The following is a 20,007-nucleotide window of genomic DNA, read 5'->3' as shown; positions in this document are numbered from 1 at the left end:
TTTACTGCAGCATCCGTAGAGGGAGAATTAGAGAGGGGGGGGGGGGGGGGGTTAGGGGGCAGGCTGGCAGAGAGGGTTGCCAGGTTTAAGGGAGGCAAACCTGGCAACCCCGGCAGGGCAGCAACGCTCTTTTTCTTATTTTTCCTTTATAATTATTATAATTTATCTTTTTATTTTCATGTTTGATTTTATTCTATTTTATTATTATACTTTTTATAATTATTTTTATTTTATTTTCATGTTTAATTTTATTTTATTTTTATACTTTTTATAAAAAAAATGTCATGTTTAATTTTATTTTATTATTATACTTTTTATAATTATTTTTATTTTATTTTCATGTTTGATTTTATTTTATTTTTATACTTTTTATAAAAAAAATGTCATGTTTGATTTTATTTTTATACTTTTTAGAATTATTTATTTTTTATTTTCATGTTTGATTTTATTTTTATACTTTTTAGAATTATTTATTTTTTATTTTCATGTTTGATTTTATTTTTTTTAGTTTCTTTAAATGAAAAATAAACAATATAGTCCTTCATTTTTAACTTAATCTTTTTTAATGTTCCAGTTATTATATTTTTTATTTTATTATCATACTTTTTAGAATAATTATTTTTTATTGAAAAAAAACCAATATAGCCATTACCTTTTTAATTTTTATGGCGTTTGTGTGGCCGGGGTTGCCAGGTTTGAGGGAGTCAAACCTGGCAACCCCGGCAGGTCAGCGGCTCTCTTTCTTTTTTCTTTTATAATTATTATTTCTTGAGTTCACTTCTTAACTTATTTTTTAATGTTCCAAAATTATTTTATTTGTTTTATTAATTTATTGTTTTAATTTTACAACTATTATGATTTATATTTATTTTATTATTTATATTTATCATTATATTATTTTATTTTATTATAATACGTTTAATAATTATTATTTATCTTTCTATTTTCATGTTTGATTTTTTTTAGTTTCTTTTAATCATAAAAAAACAATATAACCATTACTTTTTTACTTTTTATGGCGTTTGTGTGGCAGAAAGGGTTGCCAGGTTTCAGGGAGTCAAACCTGGCAACCCCAGCAGGGCAGTTGTTCTATTTCTTAATTTATTCTTTTTATTTTTTACGTTATTATTTGTCATTATTATTTGAATTTCTTTATTATTATTTGTTATTGAAAAGAAAAATATAAACATTACTTTTTAAATAATTTATTTAAATTAGGGTTGCCAGGTTTGAGGGAGTCAAACCTGGCAACCCTGGCAGGACAGCGGCTGTTTTAATTTTTTTATTTTATAATTTTTTATGGTATTAGAACAATAAAGCCATAACTTATTAAGGTATTTATTTTAATGTTCCAGAGTTACAAAGTTTTACGGTTATAAATTTATTTTTAAATATAGAAACAATAAAAACTAAAATGTACAAACACCATTTTATGAAAAGGTGAGACGTGTGACAATAACTGATCTTTTTATTATTTTTAGTCATTTTGCATCTTTTTGTGGTGGTTTTGCATCTATTTTTAATCATTTTGCATCTTTTTGTGCTGGTTTTGCATCTATTTTTAGTAATTTTGCATCTTTTTGTGGTGGTTTTGCATCTATTTTTAGTCATTTTGCATCTTTTTGTGGTGGTTTTGCATCTATTTTTAATCATTTTGCATCTTTTTGTGCTGGTTTTGCATCTATTTTTAGTCATTTTGCATCTTTTTGTGGTGGTTGTGCATCTATTTTTAGTCATTTTTTATCTTTTTGTGGTGGTTGTGCATCTATTTTTAGTCATTTTGCATCTTTTTGTGCTGGTTTTGCATCTATTTTTTGTCATTTTGCCTCTTTTTGTGCTGGTTTTGCATCTATTTTTTGTCATTTTGCATCTTTTTGTGGTGGTTTTGCATCTATTTTTTGTCATTTTGCCTCTTTTTGTGCTGGTTTTGCATCTATTTTTTGTCATTTTGCATCTTTTTGTGGTGTTTTTGCATCTATTTTTAGTCATTTTGCATCTTTTTGTGGTGGTTGTGCATCTATTTTTAGTCATTTTTTATCTTTTTGTGGTGGTTGTGCATCTATTTTTAGTCATTTTGCATCTTTTTGTGCTGGTTTTGCATCTATTTTTAGTCATTTTGCATCTTTTTGTGGTCGTTCTGCATCTATTTTAATAATTTTTGTTCCCTTTGTGGTCATTTTTTTGTAATTTTTTGTAAACTAGTGGTCTTTTAGTATTTCTTTTTAATGAGTCAGGGCCCCTTGCTGCTAATACTCTCGTGTAAATGACTTTAAAAGGTGTGAAATCACTTTGTTTTTATTGAAACTCCTTTCATTCATGAGTAAAGGTGATGCCCCGGGTGCCGGATCGTCTCGTTCCTCCACAGTCTCGAACTCTCGGGTCTGAATGAGGCGTAAAGAAAGAGCGCGGCAGCGGCGTGTTGCTGTACAAGGAGAGGACATTTATTGTAGATTTTTCCAACATCACGGCTGCGTGTTTCCAGCTCTGAGGTCGTCTTTTGACTGATTCCAGTGATTCAGACAAGGTGAAAACATACACTCACATGCATGTCACACACCTGCGCACACACACACGCACTCACACACACACACACACACTCACACTCACACACACACTCACAGCCGTACATACGTTCACAGTCTTGATACGTACAAAAATTGAAATACAAATACAAATAATACCACGATAAAAACATTGTATTTTTCTCTTGTTCTTTAGAAATTCTCATAGCTATGTTCTCTATTCTGTAGAAAGACAACTAAGCTTTAATAAGTGAATGTTGTTTTTTTGTCTTCCTCTAAAATGAGCGGTAAGATATCAGCGTAACTTACAGTATATATATCTTTTTCTTTTTTTAATCTAAGGTGTCTCAAACCTCAAACTGCCTCCTGACCTTTATTCACAGGGTGCTGATTAACGCAAACATCCTGCACACGTGAAAGGCGTCGGCTTCGCTTTCGTGTCCGTTTAAGATCGACGGACAAAGGAAGAGACATCTGGTAAAAGGTGACGCACTTTCCTCCGTCGCAGAACATCCGAGAGCGCCGCGAAACCCGGCGGAAAATAGAAAAACGTCCTCCGAAAGTGACGCCCAAGTCCCCGTCCGCACCGACGAAAAAGCCTAAAATATAAACTCAACCTCGACGTATCCGACCGCTACGCGTGAGAACAAAACGATGCTAAGCTAACTTTCCATTTACAGCTCAGTGTGGTGAGAAAAAAAACACAAAAGAGTAGAAAGTTTGTCTCTTCGAGCGTCCGTGTATTGCCTTTAAACTTACGATTCATACCAAGTGAGGACGCGTGTGTGTCACCATGCAGAACGCACAAGTAAATAAACAAGAGGTGATCTACGGAGAGAGGGAGGGGTCAACTCTGGAGCGCGGACCAAACGTTTGTGTCTAAAAAGCGTCTTTTTTTTTGATCCACCCGCTTTTTTTGTTGTTGTTTTTTTTTGCTAAATCTGTCCAGAACATCAAAGTGAGTATTTACACAGGTGCGGTTTACACGGGACAGCAGGGACGGGGGAAAAAGGGCGCGGAGAGAACAAAAAAAGGTAGAAACTTCCAGAAGTTGGCGCCTACCCTACGTCAAGTTCTTCACGCGAGAAAAGGTTTTTTGTTATTGTGTTGCTCCCGCAGCAATGATCCGTATCTACAACCTTCCTTCGCGTAACTGAATCCCAACTGCAAGAATACAAAAAGTCTCATTTCCTCTGCGCCGCTCGCCGCTCCTAACGAGGACGAGAAGCAGAGGGTGTTTCAAGGAGCGTTCACACTGTGAGCGACGCCGCCATCCAGTCAAGGAGCGTACTGCAGGTACAGACGGACTGGAATGGCATGCACGTCGCCATTGAGTCAAGGCGTAACCTGCAGGTACAGATGAAAAGGAACAGTGTGCACGTCACGATCAGGTCAAGGCGCGTCCTGCTGGTACAGACGAACCGGAACTGCGGGAACTGCGTGCACGTCGTGATCGAGTCCAGGCGCGTCCTGCGAGTACAGTTGAACGGGAACGGCGTGCACGTCGCCATCGAGTCCAGGCGCGTCCTGCGTGTACAGACTAACGGGAGCGGCTTGCACATCGGCGGCTGCAGCTCAACCTCTCGGGGCGTTTCGCGGAATGGGATTTTTGCTCAGTGGGAGAAAAACGTACGACGCAAAGGGGTGAAGGTTTTTGCTACAAGATGTTTGTCTGGAAAACATCCACGGGAATTCAGTCGTCGCTAACAGGGGAAGTGGTTTAGAGGATGACACGCTTGGGACGGCTGCAGACATGACTTGGCGCTTTACGCAGACAGGGAACGGGGGTTGTGTTCCCGATTTTCAGCCGTTTGGACCCAAAATAAAATCGGTTCGCAAACTGAAAAGTTGGTTTGGAAATAGCGGTTTGTTTGCGTGCGTTGTTCAAAGGTTCGGAGAGGAAACAAGAGCGCAACTCCCTGGAGCAAAGAAGGAAATCAGGAGACGAAGTATCAGAACGCTCCGTGTAGGAAGGAGGGTCGGGGCTCCAGGACTCATGAGAAGATGTTAGCGACGCATACGGACACGGACGGAGCCTTCTGTCGAGCAAACGTCGCAGTACCACCTGAAATCGTGGGGGCAGTGTCGAGCACCGGACACAAAAAAGTGGCGTGAATATCAGGAGCGGGAGAACGCACGTCTCTCTTCACACACGGACCTTTAACCTTTACTTGTTTGGTCTTTTATTTGATTTTGTCACTGTTGTGAAAGTGTCGTTGAGCATCTGGACGAGCGCTACATAAATCCGATGGTTCATTATTATTAAGCCGTTTTGATGCCTAACCCGACGAATGGCGCTCGCAGTGTGAACACCCTGTAAGGAATCATTAATGTGCTACACACAGTACTTCTCCACAGCTCCCCATCTGGTCACATGGGGAAGTCAAAGGCTACTCGGCGTGACGTCAGAGTCCTTTAAAGTCCAAAACAACCGCCGGCCCCGTCCAACGATCCGCGGGGGAAGGCGAAGAACGTCGGCCACTGTCGGCGCGTGGAGTCACCAGGAGACGCCGTCCTCTTCCAGTCGCTCAATCGTCCGTTCAGCAGCTCGTCGATTTCCTCCACGAACACACATCGTTTACACACACACACACACGCACGCACACACACTGTCCTCCTGTCATCCCTCCCTCCTGATGTCGGCCGATGTTCAGAGTGAAGAAGAGGAGGGTTGTGGGTCGAAAAGGGACGAAGGTTACCAGTTCATCATGGAGCTTCTGTTGAGGGTCATGAAGAAGACTTGACTGCTGCCGCCCGAACGCACCGAGGCGAAGAACACCTGCAGAGAGAGAGCAGAGTCTCCGCTGGGTCACAGGTTAACGACTTTATTTATAACCTCACAGCCGCCAGCATCAGCTCCTCAAACCGTGGGTATGATGCAGTTTATTCATTTACGTATTGATTGTAAAAATGTGACTGTTGAGTCGTGTTTATGCAAATCAGGTACAGTGTGCGGTTGTATCCATCATGCAACGCACGGCCGGATCTCCTGCTCGCCACAGGAAATGAACACGATGACGGATTTCAATCAAACCCCATCACAGCGACTTCCTGTTTGATCCAATCAGGAAGCTCCGTCAGCGTCAGTTCTCTGAGTGTCCACTAGGGGCAGGTTTCATAACAGAGCAGTTTCTCATTGAGCCCCATGTTAAACAGGCCGTTTACACAGCATCATTAAACCTGTTTAAGGACAAAAGAACATTCTAGTCTGAGTGTTTAGCTCATATCTCCATGACAACACTGAGGGGGAGGGGCTAGTTTTTATTTTATTGGAGGTTAAAGGTTATGAATAATTAGGGGCGTGGCCTCTTGAGTGACAGCTAGCCTCTGGCCCTCACTTCTCCTCGGAGGTAAACGTCAGCCAGATGGACAGACGCCCCTCCCCCCAACGTCACATACATGCCCTTTTTTGGTCAGAGGAAATGAGGTGGAGTCAAAGTCTGACAAGATGGAGACTCCCGTAGGCGAGGACGACTGGATCAAGTTGAGAGAACGGACCTCGATGGAGACGCTACGTCCGTTTATTTATACAGTTTATGATCTCAACCCTCGCAGTCTCTGCAGGAACGTGTCTCGCGGCGTGTGAGTCCGCGGGCGTGCACATCGGGTTTGGACTCACCTTGTCGTTCCTCTCCGACAGGAACTTCAGTCGCTGAGCTCGCTTGTGCATGAAAACTCCGTCGAGGTGTCCCGTCTCCACGGAGCGGATCTCAATGGCCTTCTCTCCCCAGCCCATGATCTGGTTGGAGTGGATGTAGGCTGCAAGGACAGGAGAGGGCGCACACACACACACACGCACACACACACACACACACACACACACACACACACACACAGAGGGGGATTGGACAGGAGAAGACTCAGCACCAGTCTCACACCCAAGCCAGTCACACATCGAGGCCTCCCCTGCCTCACCTCCGGGAGGAGATTATTGCAGCAGTTTCTGACCGATGTCGACGTTAACGACCTCTGAGCTCTTCGTGTGGCGTCGGGGGGGGAGGGGGGTCCTGTCAGAGCGACAGATAACAGGATGCTGGCTGGGAGTCCATCGATGTTGGCGTTGATTTAAATGAATTATATGAGACAGTTTGACAAATACGGCTGCTTCACAATAAAAGCCTTCCAGTGGTTCACGTTTTAATCTTAAGCGTCAGCAGCAGGAAATGGTTCTTTCGACTGCACGCAAAGGAGAGCGAATCAGACCGGGGATAAATGTGCTTTCTCTGTCATCCGCAAGACCACAAACGTTGAGCCAATTAGATTAGAAACTCTGCGGTGGAGGAGGAGGAGGAGCACGGTACTGAGCGTAACACCTTCCTGAGCCACGACTACGGTGGAAAAGGGTCAGCAGAGAGGGTCCTCTGTCCCAGAAATAAAGTCTAGTGGATGGTCTTTTTTGTTTTTCCCCCCTCTTGGATATCGTCCAGCTCATGTGCGGAATCAAACACCACGACGATGCAGGGTTTGTGTTTAGTCTGGGGCCGGGCTTGGCTGTGAGAAACTCTGGTCTGACAGTAAAAATACACACAAACGTTAACAGAAGATGATGTCCACACGCAGAACACGTAAGCACCGCTGCTTCAGGACACAGTCAGTCAAACATACATGTTTAATCAATCAGGGTATCGAACACTGACATCTGAGAATCAGAGAGTGGAGGCCGAATGGAGAAACACAGAGGTTGAGATTGACTCGGATCATAAGATCCAAGATCCATCCTTGATGTGCTCGAGTTCCCTCTTGCTGCGGTTCGACCGAGTGCACTAATGAATAATAGATTCATTTAGACGCACTGCTCTTTTTTAACTGCCGAATCTCACAAATATCTTGGTTTGAGTCGTTTTTAGAGGCTCATGCAATCAAGGATGAATGTAAAGATGTGGATTTTTGTTTTTTTTAATATTTCAAACAGTCGTTCAGAACAAGAGGACAGAACTCAACACAGCAGACAAACAACAACACACACGAGCAGTTTCCCCAACACAAAAGAAGACGTGTTAAAAAAGGAGTGACCGAAGTAAAAGATGTGTGTGTGTGTGTGTGTGTGTGTGTGTGTGTCTGTCTGTGTGTGGGGTAGAACAGTTTAGGTCTGACGTACCCCGACAGACCTGTCCGGTTGAAATAGTGAGCTAGAAGTGACGTTAACGGATAAAAGGTTGATATAGTTAGCTAAAAGTGAACGATAAACAGTTGATATGGTTAGCTAGAAGTAAATGACAAACGGTTGAAACAGTTAGCTAATGGATAAACGATTAAAATAGTTAGCTAAAAGTAGTGGAAAATAGGTTGAAATAGTTAGCTAACAGATAAACTGTTGATAAAGTAATGGATAAAGGGTTGAAATAGTTGGCTAGAAGTGACATTAACGGATTAACAGTTGAAACAATTAGCTAAAAGTACTTGATAAACTGTTGAAATAGTTAGCTAAAAGAGAGAGAGTAACAGATAAATGGTTTAAACAGTTAGCTTAAAGATAAACGGTTGAAATAGTTAGCTAATAGAAACGGTTGAAATGGTTAGCTTAAAGTAATGTTAATGGATAAACAGTCGAAATGTTTAGATTAAAGTATATTCATTGATAAACAGTTAAAACAGTTAGCTAACGAATAAACGGTTGAAACAGTTAGCTAAAATGACTGGATAAACGGTTGAAATAGTTAAAAACGAACTGATAAACGGTTTAAACAGTTAGCTAATGAATAAACGGTTGAAACAGTTAGCTAAAACTACTGGATAAACGGTTGACATAGTTAAAAACTAACGGATAAACGGTACAAATAGTAAGCTAAAAGTGACATTAACGGATAAACAGTTAAAACAGTTAGCTAACGAATAAACAGTTGAAACAGTTAGCTAACGAATAAATGGTTGAAACAGTTAGCTAAAAGTGTCGTTAATGGAAACACCGTCGAAATGTTTGGATAAAAGTATATTCATTAGTATAGTTAAACTGTTGAGATCGTGGGGTAGAGGGTCGAGGTAATGCTCTGTGAGACATGTTGTTGTCGACTTGTGCAGCAGCCGGACGTTCAACACTTGACATTAAAGAGATACACTCAGTTTTTGGGTCGTCGTTCTTTGGTCAACTCACCTGTTACGTGATGAAAACAGTGACACCAGAACTCTCCACGTGTCTCCAATAGATCATTACACTGCTCCATGAACACTTCCACATTTATCGTTGCCACTTTATAATTGTATTTTCATTATATTGTCCCTCTATTTACCATTTTATACCCGTTTACATCTTATATTTGGGTCGTTCTGAGCTAATTTGGCCATAGCTCTGTGAATGAATATAGCTAGCTAACCTTCGACCTTTAGTCTCTAAGGGCGCACTCACACTGTCCTTCTGCACCGCGCCAAAACAGGTTTTTCGGGTCAAGCCTAGTTCCTTTGACCAGTGTGAGTGCAACCGCTCCGCACATAACTGCGGCCAGCCTGAGAGAGGTGGGCTTTTGTAAAGCACGTTTGCACATTTACGAGCACGGACGTGCGCACGTGTACGAGCACGAGGCCTACGGCGGTTCTGAGGTCATTTCCTGTGCGCCTGTTGGGACGTAGAAAAAGAAGGAGGGACCATGCGCGGACATTTAAAACAATGGCGGACACCACAAATATATATTATTCTATTTCACGCTTTTTTTGTACTTACACTATTCTGTTTTTATACATATTTAATGAGCACTGTTGGGGGTATGTCACCTGACTTCTGGGTCACTTGGTGTGTGTCATACAGACGCTAGAGGGCGCCAAAACAACGGTTCATATCATAACCACAGAAACGTACAATGGCAACATTTTTCTCTTGGGACGATCCCCCAAAGCAGGTTCAAATTCAATGTTAACCGTACTTCCTGAAAATGGTCTCAATGTAATTGAAGTCTTATGTTTTGTTTTGGATGGAGAGAAACTACAAACTAACGCGGGGAAATTACTTGAGGGACATACAGATGCTAGAGGGCGCCAAAACAGCGTTTCATAGAATAACCACAGAAGCATAAAATGCAACTTTTTTTCTTGGGACGAGCCCATAGTTAGCTAGAAGTGACATTAACGGATTAGCAGTTGAAACAGTTAGCTAAAAGTACTGGATTAAGGGTTGACGTAGTTCCTCAGAAAAGTACAATGGCATCTTTTTTCTTGGGACGAGCCCCCAACGCAGGTTCAAATTTAATGTTAACCGTACTTTAGGATGGCGAGAAACTACATACTAATGGGGGAAATTACTTGAGAGACATACAGATGCTAGAGGGCGCCAAAACAACATTTCATATAACCACAGAAGCATAAACTCGCATCATTTTTTCTTGGGACGAGCCCCCAAAGTAGGTTCAAATTCAATGTTAACCGTATTTTATATCTTTAAACAAACTATTTTACTTCCTGAAAATGGTCTCAACGAGCCCCAAAAGCCGGTTCTAATTGGTGTGAAAGTGTTAACATGAAGCATCAGATCTATCAGTGTCACGTGGATGGTTTTGGCTCCTGCGGCGTGTTTTCATCACATGACCAAATGAAGCTGAACAGCGCGTTCAACCTCCCAAAAAGCTGTTGTATTCCTACGAGCAGGTGACAACACAGATTACCGTCTGGGCTTCTTGTTTAAAGGTGAAAGCAAAAGGCAGGAGGAGAGAGAGGAGTGTTGCTTTGAACGGAGGAGGTGTGGCAGATAGTAGTGAGGGTGAAAGGATGATCTGCTGAGACCGTTTATAGAGGTCAGAGGTCAGGGGTCAGGGTAGAAGCGAGCTGATTGGTTGACGTACCGACGGAGGTGGGCATCTCGCCCCACTGCAGCACCACGTCTTTGGTGATGCGTCCGTAGGTGTTGACGTAGACGCCCTCATCCTCGTAGCACAGCAGCATCTCCATGCCGTCCGTCTTGGGCAGAACCACGATGGCGTGCGGGGTCACCTGACCCTGAATCTGCCGGGGCGACACACGGGAGGGGGTTGGAGGCGGTGGGGGCAGGGGATTAGGAGCTGCCGTGAGCCTACAGGCGGGTGGTATGGACGGCCCCCTAACCCCCCATCCCCACCCTGAGAGAGAAGAAACTGCTGCAACAATGGATTCTCCCGCTACCTCCTCAGCCACGCAATCGCCATGGAAACAGACATGAGCACAGGGTGATTCATGGCGGCCAATAGCAATGTGAGGCGGTTGCTGTGGTTACCGTTTCCTTTTCCCCTCCGTGCATCTCTTACTGCAACCAGACCAGGGTTAAAGGAGGACGCGCTTCACACACACACACTCACACACTCGTTCACACACTCGTTCATAAAAGCAGCCGTCCCTTCATTCACCACGTCACAACTTTACTGTCATTCATTCATTATTTCATGTCACTCAAGGTAAAACTTAAAGGTAAAAATATGTTTAACACAGAAGGGCCTCATTAGAGAAACGCCCTACGTCTGAAAAATGAGAGTAAGTCAGTCAGGGCGCACTCCCACTGTACCTCCGTACCGTGCCCGAGTACGTTCTACGGCTAAAGTCTGGTTCCTTTGACCAGTGTGAGTGCAACCGTACCACGTCTAGGAGCGGCACGCTTGCCGTCCACGGCCCGTTTGGGAGAGGTGGGCTTTAGTAAAGCACGTTTGCACGTGCACGAGCACGAGCGTGCGCACGTGTACGAGCACGAGGCCTACGGCGGTTCTGAGGTCATTTCCTGTGCGCCTGTTGGGACGTAGAAAAAAGAAGGAGGGACCATGCGCGGACATTTCAAACAATGGCGGTGAAAGGTTCACGTTGGTGTGATGCGGAGGTGGAGTGTTTACTGCAGATTTGGTCGATGAAAAGATTCAAAAACAGTCGACAAGACGCACAAAAACTCAGAGGTCTACGGAAAGATCTGGAAACAAAGCCACGCATCGCCATGACGTCATCAATGCGTGTGACGTGTTACGGCGTGATGACGTATAGGCAGCAAGAAGCATTCTCCGAGGCCCAGGTAGTGTGAGTACAAACGGGCCTGGAGGGGGGGACAAGGACCCTAAAGCACGGGGCACGGGACGGACGCACAGTGGGAGTGCGCCCTGACACGTAAGAGCCGTTGGTGTTTTATAAACCTGAACATAGAAAGTGTCATATTTGAGTTAAGATATAAGTTTAAGATTTCACACACACACACACACTCACACACACGCACACACACACACACACACACACACGCGTGCGCGCACACACACGCACACACACACACACACGCACGCGCACACACACACACACACACGCGCGCACACACACACACTAACATGTGAGGGGATGTAGATGTCGTAGGGGTTCCCAGAGTCCACATCGATGACGTGGAAGCCGACACTGGAGCCGTAGATGACCTTTAACCTCTGCCCCTCCTCCACGGTCAGGTCGACCAGCTGGGGGCGGTGCTGCAGGTCGGTGAACGACTGACGGACGGGAGGAAAAAAGAGATTTAATACGTGATTTAAGAGATGAATTAGAAAAGAAATTGTGTTGAATAAAGAAAAATTAGAAAGGAAGCTAATTCAGTGAGCGAGTGCGGACCCCAGCGGTGCATCAGTGACTGAAATACTTATTTATATTCTCATTATAATCATAATATTTTTAATTTTCATGACATTTTAGGAAGATTTCAGATCGCCTACATTTACTGAACTAAAGGCCCGAGGTTCATTCACTAATAAATCAAGTTTAATTAATAAAAAGAAGCGATTTTGATTTAATTTTCGAGGCAAGGACACGTCTTTATATCAATATTAATCCACATTTAACAGGCTGTGCAAGAGCTAACTGTGCTTTTGACAGTGGTCACACACTTTCTAAAGTCCAATAAACGACCAATTCTAAAGAGGAAGCATCAACACAAACTATAGTAATAGTATAGTAAGTCATTTTCTTTACTCGTTAGTACGATTTGAAGGTAACAGGAGGGTAAATGTGTTTGTCTAATGTCTTTATTGTGAAATAAAACAAAGAAAAGCAGGAAATCTCCATTTTTGAGAGGCTGAAAACAACATTTTCTGTCATTTTTTGCATGAAAAATGACTTAAACACTTAATCGAAAAGTATTTTTCTGTCCATCCACTGATCCTGTCGTCCTTTCATTCACTAATAAATCAAGTTTAATTAATAAAAAGAAGCGATTTTGATTTAATTTTCGAGGCAAGGACACAGTTTATATTAATATCAATCCACATTTAACAGGCTGTGCAAGAGCTAACTGTGCTTTTGACAGTGGTCACACACTTTCTAAAGTCCAATAAACGACCAGTTCTAAAGAGGAAGCATCAACACAAATTATAGTATAATATAGTAAGTCATTGTCTTTACTCGTTAGTACGATTTGAAGGTAACAGGAGGGTAAATGTGTCTGTCTAATGTCCTTAACGTGAAATAAAACAAATAAAAGCAGGAAATCTCCATATTTGAGAGGCTGAAAACAGCATTTTCTGTTGTTTTTGCATTAAAAATGACTTAAACACTTAATTAAAAATCATTTTTCTGTCCATCCACTGATCCTGTCGTCCTTAAAGTCAAACTTTCTTAAACCAAGTGAATAAATCTCATCGTAGTTGGATCATTTCAACCTGTCTCCACTTGAATTACACCTGCAATTGATTCTTTGCTTGCTGATTTATTTGTTGAGTACCTGACGTTAAAACTTGAGCAACAACTTTGATTATCATCATTTCCTGGATGTTTTAATTGCTGCGGTCAAATTAACCCCAAGGAAAAACATCGTTAGTACAATTTGAAGGTAACAGGAGGGTGAATGTGTTTGTCTAATATTGTTTAATGTGAAATAAAACAAAGAAAAGCAAGAAAATCTCCATTTTTGAGAGGCTGAAAACAACATTTTCTGTCATTTTTTGCATTAAAAATGACTTAAACACTTAATCGAAAAGTATTTTTCTGTCCATCCACTGATCCTGTCGTCCATTCATTCACTAATAAATCAAGTTTAATTAATAAAAAGAAGCGATTTTGTTATAATTTTTGAGGCAAGGACACAGTTTATATCAATATCAATCCACATTTAACAGGCTGTGCAAGAGCTAACTGTGCTTTTGACAGTGGTCACACACTTTCTAAAGTCCAATAAACGACCAGTTCTAAAGAGGAAGCATCAACACAAATTATAGTAATAGTAAGTAAGTCATTTTCTTTACTCGTTAGTACAATTTGAAGGTAACAGGAGGGTTAATGTGTCTGTCTAAGGTCTTTATTGTGAAATAAAACAAAGAAAAGCAGGAAATCTCCATTTTTGAGAGGCTGAAAACAGCATTTTCTGTTGTTTTTGCATGAAAAATTACTTAAACACTTAATTAAAAATCATTTGTCTGTCCATCCACTGATCCTGTCGTCCTGAAAGTCAAACTAACTTAAACCAAGTGAATAAATCTGCCAATGTATTTGAATTAATCCAAATTACACCTGCGATTATTTCTTCACTTGCTGATTAATCGGTCGATTTGATTTATTTACATATTTTTAGGACATTGTCTTTTCTTTGCGAGGCCCCTTTTGTGTTCCTTTCTGCACCTTAACCCATTAGCATCTCAGGCGCATCTTACCTTGAAGGCCATGAACTTGTGGTACGGTTTCGGCGCCCACGCATAGATCTCCACCGCGTTCTTCAGAGCGATCACCAAAAACTTAATCCTCTCATATTTCACTGCAGGAGAAAAGCAGAGCAGCAAAAAACAACCAAAACAGTCAAACATGTAGCAAAGGTTAACAATTAATGGTTTGCATCCAAATTGGAGGTGAGTCCCCGCAAGGTGTGTGTAAATCCGTGTCCCCACAACACACATTAACAAGTTTACGTACCGACTTTGTAGTGCACGCAGCCCTCCAGCTCCCCGACGGTGATCCAGCCCTGTTTCTTTTCCACTTCAGGGTCGTTGTGTAATATCCTGTTCCTCAGCCAGGACAGGTAGTAAACACGCAGCTTGTTCTTCTTCCCTGGAGAAGGAAGGAAAAGTAATTCAGAGAAATGAAACACTCCTCGCCGGTGAGTCTGATCCCGTGTTCAGGTTTTTACTTTTCACCGCAACAACATTTAAAATCCGATCGAGCGCTTTATTTATAAAGGGTAGCGACGCACAGAGAACAGATTTGTTTTCTATTTGTGCTCTAAATCCGTGAGGAGCACTTGAAAATTAGGGCGCACTCACACTGTGCCTCCGTCCCGTGCCCCAGGACGTTTCACAGCTAAAGTCTGGTTCCTTTGACCAGTGTGAGTGCAACCGTACCACGTCTAGGAGCGGCACGCTTGCCGTCCACGGCCCGTTTGGGAGAGGTGGGCTTTAGTAAAGCACGTTTGCACGTGTACGAGCACGAGCGTGCGCACGTGTACGAGCACGAGGCCTACGGCGGTTCTGAGGTCATTTCCTGTGCGCCTGTTGGGACGTAGAAAAAAGAAGGAGGGACCATGCGCGGACATTTAAAACAATGGCGGTGAAAGGTTCACGTTGGTGTGATGCGGAGGTGGAGTGTTTACTGCAGATTTGGTCGATGAAAAGATTCAAAAACAGTCGACAAGACGCACAAAAACTCCGAGGTCTACGGAAAGATCTGGAAACAAAGCCACGCATCGCCATGACGTCATCAATGCGTGTGACGTGTTACGGCGTGATGACGTATAGGCAGCAAGAAGCATTCTCCGAGGCCCAGGTAGTGTGAGTACAAACGGGCCTGGAGGGGGGACAAGGACCCTAAAGCACGGGGCACGGGACTGAGCCACAGTGGGAGGGCGCCCTTAGAGCGACAACGGTAACCAAGGGAAACAGGAAACACCGAGGACCAAACAATAAGAAAGACAGGGAGGGAAACTTAGGGCTCAGCATTGAACCGCTTCTTACAATGAATGTCAAGGGTCAAATATTCAGCCTCGCCACATCTGGGGACACATGGTATAAAGTAACGTAAAATGGAGTAAATGTCCTTCCAACGCTTCTTTTAAGTGGCGTCCAAACCTGAGATGGTGACCAGGACGTTGAGCCCCTCCAGGACGTCCATCTGTTGGAAGCGCCGTCTGTTGATCAGGTTGTAAACTTTGCCTTGACCGCTTCGATCCAGCAGCATCAGACCGTTCTCCGTCCCCACCAGCAGGTTCACCCCTACACACACACACACACACACACACACACACACGCACACACACACACACACACGTACAGTCAGTGCACACCATCAGCACCGCAGCATTGAAGGTCGTGTGTGTGTGTCTGCGGCCGTCTCACCCCAGAGAGCCGCACACAGGATCTCGGAGTTGAAGCGCTTCTTGTATTTGCGGATCTCGGGCGTGTCGCTGTGCGGCCGGATGTTGGTCGGGTTCACGTTGACCACGGAGATCTTCCGCGCCTCGTTGAGCCGCGCCTGCTCCTGCTCGTGCTCGTGCTTCAGCAGCTCATCGGCAAACAGCGCTGCAGCACCACATGACAAAATGAAGTATATTTATTTATGATATGTTGAATAAAGACGAGCAAAACACCAGGTTGGAGTGTTTTATCACATTTATTCAGTAGTTTTCAGAAGGTTGTGAAAGTGCACTACACCATACTTGATCCTTTTTGTTTGAATCTAATTGATTTCTATTTATTCATTTACCCATTTATCCGTAGGTGACTCAGCTGGGAACCGGAGGGTTGCTGGTTCGAGTCCCTGTGTGGACCATGAATGGAGCATAATTCTTCTTCTTCTTCTATTTATTATTATTGATTTAAAGCTGCGGTCGGTAAGTCTGGCAGATCCAGCTGACTCAGTCAAATTTTGATTGTTTCCACGTAGAGTAATGTTGATTTATGTTGTTCTACTCGAGCGTAGCGTCGTCTTCAGTGAATATGATCAAACAAATGTTGCCGACTGCACGTTTTAGTGTTTACATTTATGTTATTTCTTTTATTTATCCACTTATTAAAGTTTAATTGTATTTAAAGTTCAAGAAAATCCACTTTTTTATTCTATTTTATTTATAAATTAATGGCGTTTCCAAAGTCAGGGAGTTAAAAACCATGATCTCATCTCAATCATTTTATAAAATTAAACATCATTTTGTGCTTTCTTTCTGCTGGTTCTTGTCTCCCGACCTCTTAGGAGGCGTCTCGTGGTCACTTTGCACTTTTGCGTTGCAGGTGTGGCGCCGTATTCAGCACCCCTGCCGTGAAATTCACCCCCTGGCATTATAGGTGGTGTTCTGGATCAGAAGGCTTTTGTTTACACCTATAGGAGTAGTTGAACACACCACAACCCCGGTTCAAGGCTGAAGGGAAACGCACCTGAGGCGGAGATGTTGTCGTCGTCGTCCGTCGGGGAGGTCCCGTACACTCTGGGGTCTACGAACGGCGTGAAGGAAGACTTGGAGCCTCCGCTGCTGCTCATCCCGTACTTTAGATATCACACACACACACACACACACACACACACACACACACACACGTCAGTCACATGTTTGTCTGGTGCTTAGTTAGCTGCAGAAACAGGTAGCTGCAGGAATAAAGGAACCCCGGTGCGTTCAGTGGAGGCGCGGTTTCTTTTTACGCTGATGGAAACTAACTCCTCCTCCACTCAACCGTCAGTGTTTCCTTTACTCTGAGAGCTTCCTGCCTCCCGTTCTCGGGGCGGAGGACACCGTCTGGACCTGGGAACACCGAGGGAGGAAGGGAAGAAAGAGGGGTAAAGAGGAGCGGAGCGAGGACGGGCCCGCGGGGGAAACACCGGAGCCAAAGTGAATAAAACAGCAGGAAATGAACGGAGACGCTTGTTTTTAGACTCTCATTTCCTTTAAAACCTGTTTTTTCTGCAGCAGAATGATGATTTTTAATCGTTTTAGAAGCAAAACAGGACGAATTTATGGTTATTGGTTCAGTTTCTTCAATGCAAAGAGATTTATTTACATGTATTTGTCGTCAGAATGAACTAATGTGGGTTTAAAGGTTGAAAAATAGCAACTTAAAAGGTTTTTATTATTATTTTGAGACACATTTAGATTATTTGATGCTTCGTGGAGCGCACTCCCGTTGGTTACGTACCTCGCCTCCATCCACACGTGCACCAGGAAGGTAAATAAACATCAAATATGTACGAATAAAGAAATCTTATATAAACTATTATTTGACTTTAGTTTGATTTGTTATAACTGACATCGTACTCTGCCGCTCAGACGTCACCGTGCTGAACTTCTGGTGGTTTTTATTGTTGTTTATTTTGTGTTTTGTTAATATTTATTTCCCCTGTTCTGCGAGAAAAACAAAGATATTACAAAACTTCATTACGTGAAGACAAAAGTACTGAACTGTTGTAAAGTCGTTACACTTTCTTTGCAGGAGAACGAGTTTAATCAGAATATAACTGTGTTTAAAATGACACTTTAGCTCTTTTTAACCTTTTAACGCAACTTTCAGCTATTGGAACAGTCTTCCCTCCACAATAAGAGCACGCCCACATGTTCCTCTTTTAAAGGTCGACTCAAAAAGTGGCTTAAATCAAATGAAAAGTGCGACCACTGACTCGTCTGTGTCATATCGCACATGTCGTCTTATGTCATTGTCTCATCCTGAGTGTGTCTTGTGTTGTGTCTCTTCTATTTGTATTTTATTTATTTAGTAGTATTTTAAGGGCGGCAGTATCTCAGTCAATAGGTGACTTGGCTGGGAACCGTAGGGTCGCCGGCTCAAGTCCCTGTGTTGACCATGAATGGAGCGTGGACTGGTGGCTGGAGAAGTGCCAGTTCACCTCCTGGGCACTGTCGAGGTGCTGTTGAGCAAGGCCCCGAACCCCCAACTGCTCGGGGCGCCGGTCACTGGCAGCCCCCTCGCTCTGACATCTCTCCATTAATTGCATGTATAGGTCCTGTGTGTGTGTGTGTGTTTGTGTGTGTATTTCGGGCCTGTGTGTGTAACATGATTAATAACAGAGTGAAAAAATTAAATTTCAATATCTGTTTATATCTTTTGTTTTTGTACTTTTGACACAGAATTAAAAAATGACGCAGCGATAAAGACGTTTTGTATTTGAGGAATGAGGTCGAGGAATAAAAAACAACCACGTGGACGCTCTGTGGTCAGACAGAACCACATCCATCCTTCACAATAAAAGCCTGTCGTTTATTCATCATATACTCATATTCATATATTTCATAAAGAGCATTTTATTCCTTTTGTCTCACTAAAGTTTTTTTGCGAACTGGAGTTTGAGTTCGGTGGCTGCTGCTGGTTTCCCGCCCTGATGACGGAGGAAGTGACGGGGGAGTGGGCAGGCGGGGGAGCAGGGTGAACCGGTGACAGGGTGCTGGTCTGATCAGGATCAGGATCAGGATCAGGTGTGTTGGGACGGAAAGGGGGGGGTGGGGGTGCTGCTCCACCTACTTGGGCCCCAGAGGCGTCGCCAGGGGAGACGAGGGGGGAGGTGCTTTGCTGCACCAAATCAGGGAGATTGGCGTTGCCGGGGAACAGATTAGCGTCGCCGGGGAAACCGTTGCTCGCGGCAGAGCTCCGCCTCCGTTTCCCGTATTTCTGGAAAGAGAGAGAGAGGGCGGGGCTACTGTGCAGCGAGGCTGTGATTGACAGGTGACGGAGGGAGGAGCCTGTGTTTTAGAGTTGGGGGGGGGGGCGTCGTCACACATCAGGTGCTCAGCGGGTTCACGGTTAAACGTTTACAGGTTTACGATCCGTTCAGACCGTATGTTTACACTATTTGAGAAAAAAGGTCCTGGGTTCGATCCCCGGCATCTTCAAAAGTGACTCGTAACCGTGTTCTGGGCTGTCGTGGCTGTCGGTGTCTCCCCGCGCAGGTTCGAATCCTGCCGACAACGTGTGCTGAGACATTTGGCTGTTTCACAACAACTACAAACGACCAAAAATGACCACGGACATGCAAACCGAGCATGAAGAAATGCTAAATGATCGACACAAATCGATCAAAGGCATAAACATAATGACGACAAACAACCAGAAGCTCGCAAAACTACTAAAATAGAGCACTAAGGAAGTCCAAACCTACTTCCCACCAACGACTGCCACTAACAGTTATGAGACAGATGGAAGAAACGTCTCCGTTAGGAAGCCTTTTTTAGGGTTCAATATCTGCAGAAATACACCTCAGAGAGTCCAAATTACTGAAAAGCACACGCACATGTCATATTTTACATTAAGAACATGCTAATTGGGTGGTTTTCGGGGCCCCAGGCGGTCCCTCACAGTATATACAGATGGATGTTTCATACCTTCTGCTACGGATACAGTATTTGATCGATGTTAAAACTCATTTCAGGGGCTCTAACATAAACAGAATCTGAGATATAGCAAGTATAACAAGTCAAGTCTGCCTTTTTGAGAGGTCAAACGACTCCTTACAAACTCAAAACAACTACAAACGAGCCAAAATGACATACGGACATGAAAACTGAGCATGAAGAAATGCTAAATAAGCGACAAATCGATCAAAAAGCATGAACATGATGACGTCAAACAACCAGAAGCTCGCAAAACTACTGAAAAAGCAAAAT

The 20,007-nt window shown here is 43.4% G+C and overlaps 1 protein-coding gene across 4 annotated transcripts in view; it reads right to left on the bottom strand.

Annotated features, from left to right (window-relative positions):
* Positions 1 to 2,334: 2,334 nt before the first annotated feature.
* LOC310963220 (traf2 and NCK-interacting protein kinase-like) overlaps positions 2,335 to 20,007 on the bottom strand; it is a 54,580-nt gene continuing 36,907 nt past the window's right edge. For 2 of the 4 annotated variants that reach the window (XM_083935916.1, XM_083935917.1), the window contains exons 22-30: positions 16,781 to 16,889; positions 15,746 to 15,928; positions 15,479 to 15,622; positions 14,331 to 14,465; positions 14,075 to 14,175; positions 11,777 to 11,926; positions 10,289 to 10,448; positions 6,142 to 6,281; positions 2,337 to 5,301 (exon numbers count right to left, since the gene is read on the bottom strand). In XM_083935916.1, the coding sequence (XP_083792042.1) occupies positions 5,218 to 5,301; positions 6,142 to 6,281; positions 10,289 to 10,448; positions 11,777 to 11,926; positions 14,075 to 14,175; positions 14,331 to 14,465; positions 15,479 to 15,622; positions 15,746 to 15,928; positions 16,781 to 16,889 (1,206 nt within the window). In that variant the 3' untranslated portion in view covers positions 2,337 to 5,217. Of the gene's footprint in view, positions 5,302 to 6,141; positions 6,282 to 10,288; positions 10,449 to 11,776; positions 11,927 to 14,074; positions 14,176 to 14,330; positions 14,466 to 15,478; positions 15,623 to 15,745; positions 15,929 to 16,780; positions 16,890 to 20,007 lie in introns of all 4 variants that reach the window. The other 2 variants (XM_083935919.1, XM_083935918.1) reach the window with 2 other exon arrangements.

The sequence above is a fragment of the Echiichthys vipera genome (assembly GCF_963691815.1).
Source record: "Echiichthys vipera genome assembly, chromosome: 21".
NCBI lineage: Eukaryota > Metazoa > Chordata > Actinopteri > Perciformes > Trachinidae > Echiichthys > Echiichthys vipera.
Note: the sequence above shows the minus strand (reverse complement) of the source record. Positions and strands in the feature narration are given on the sequence as shown.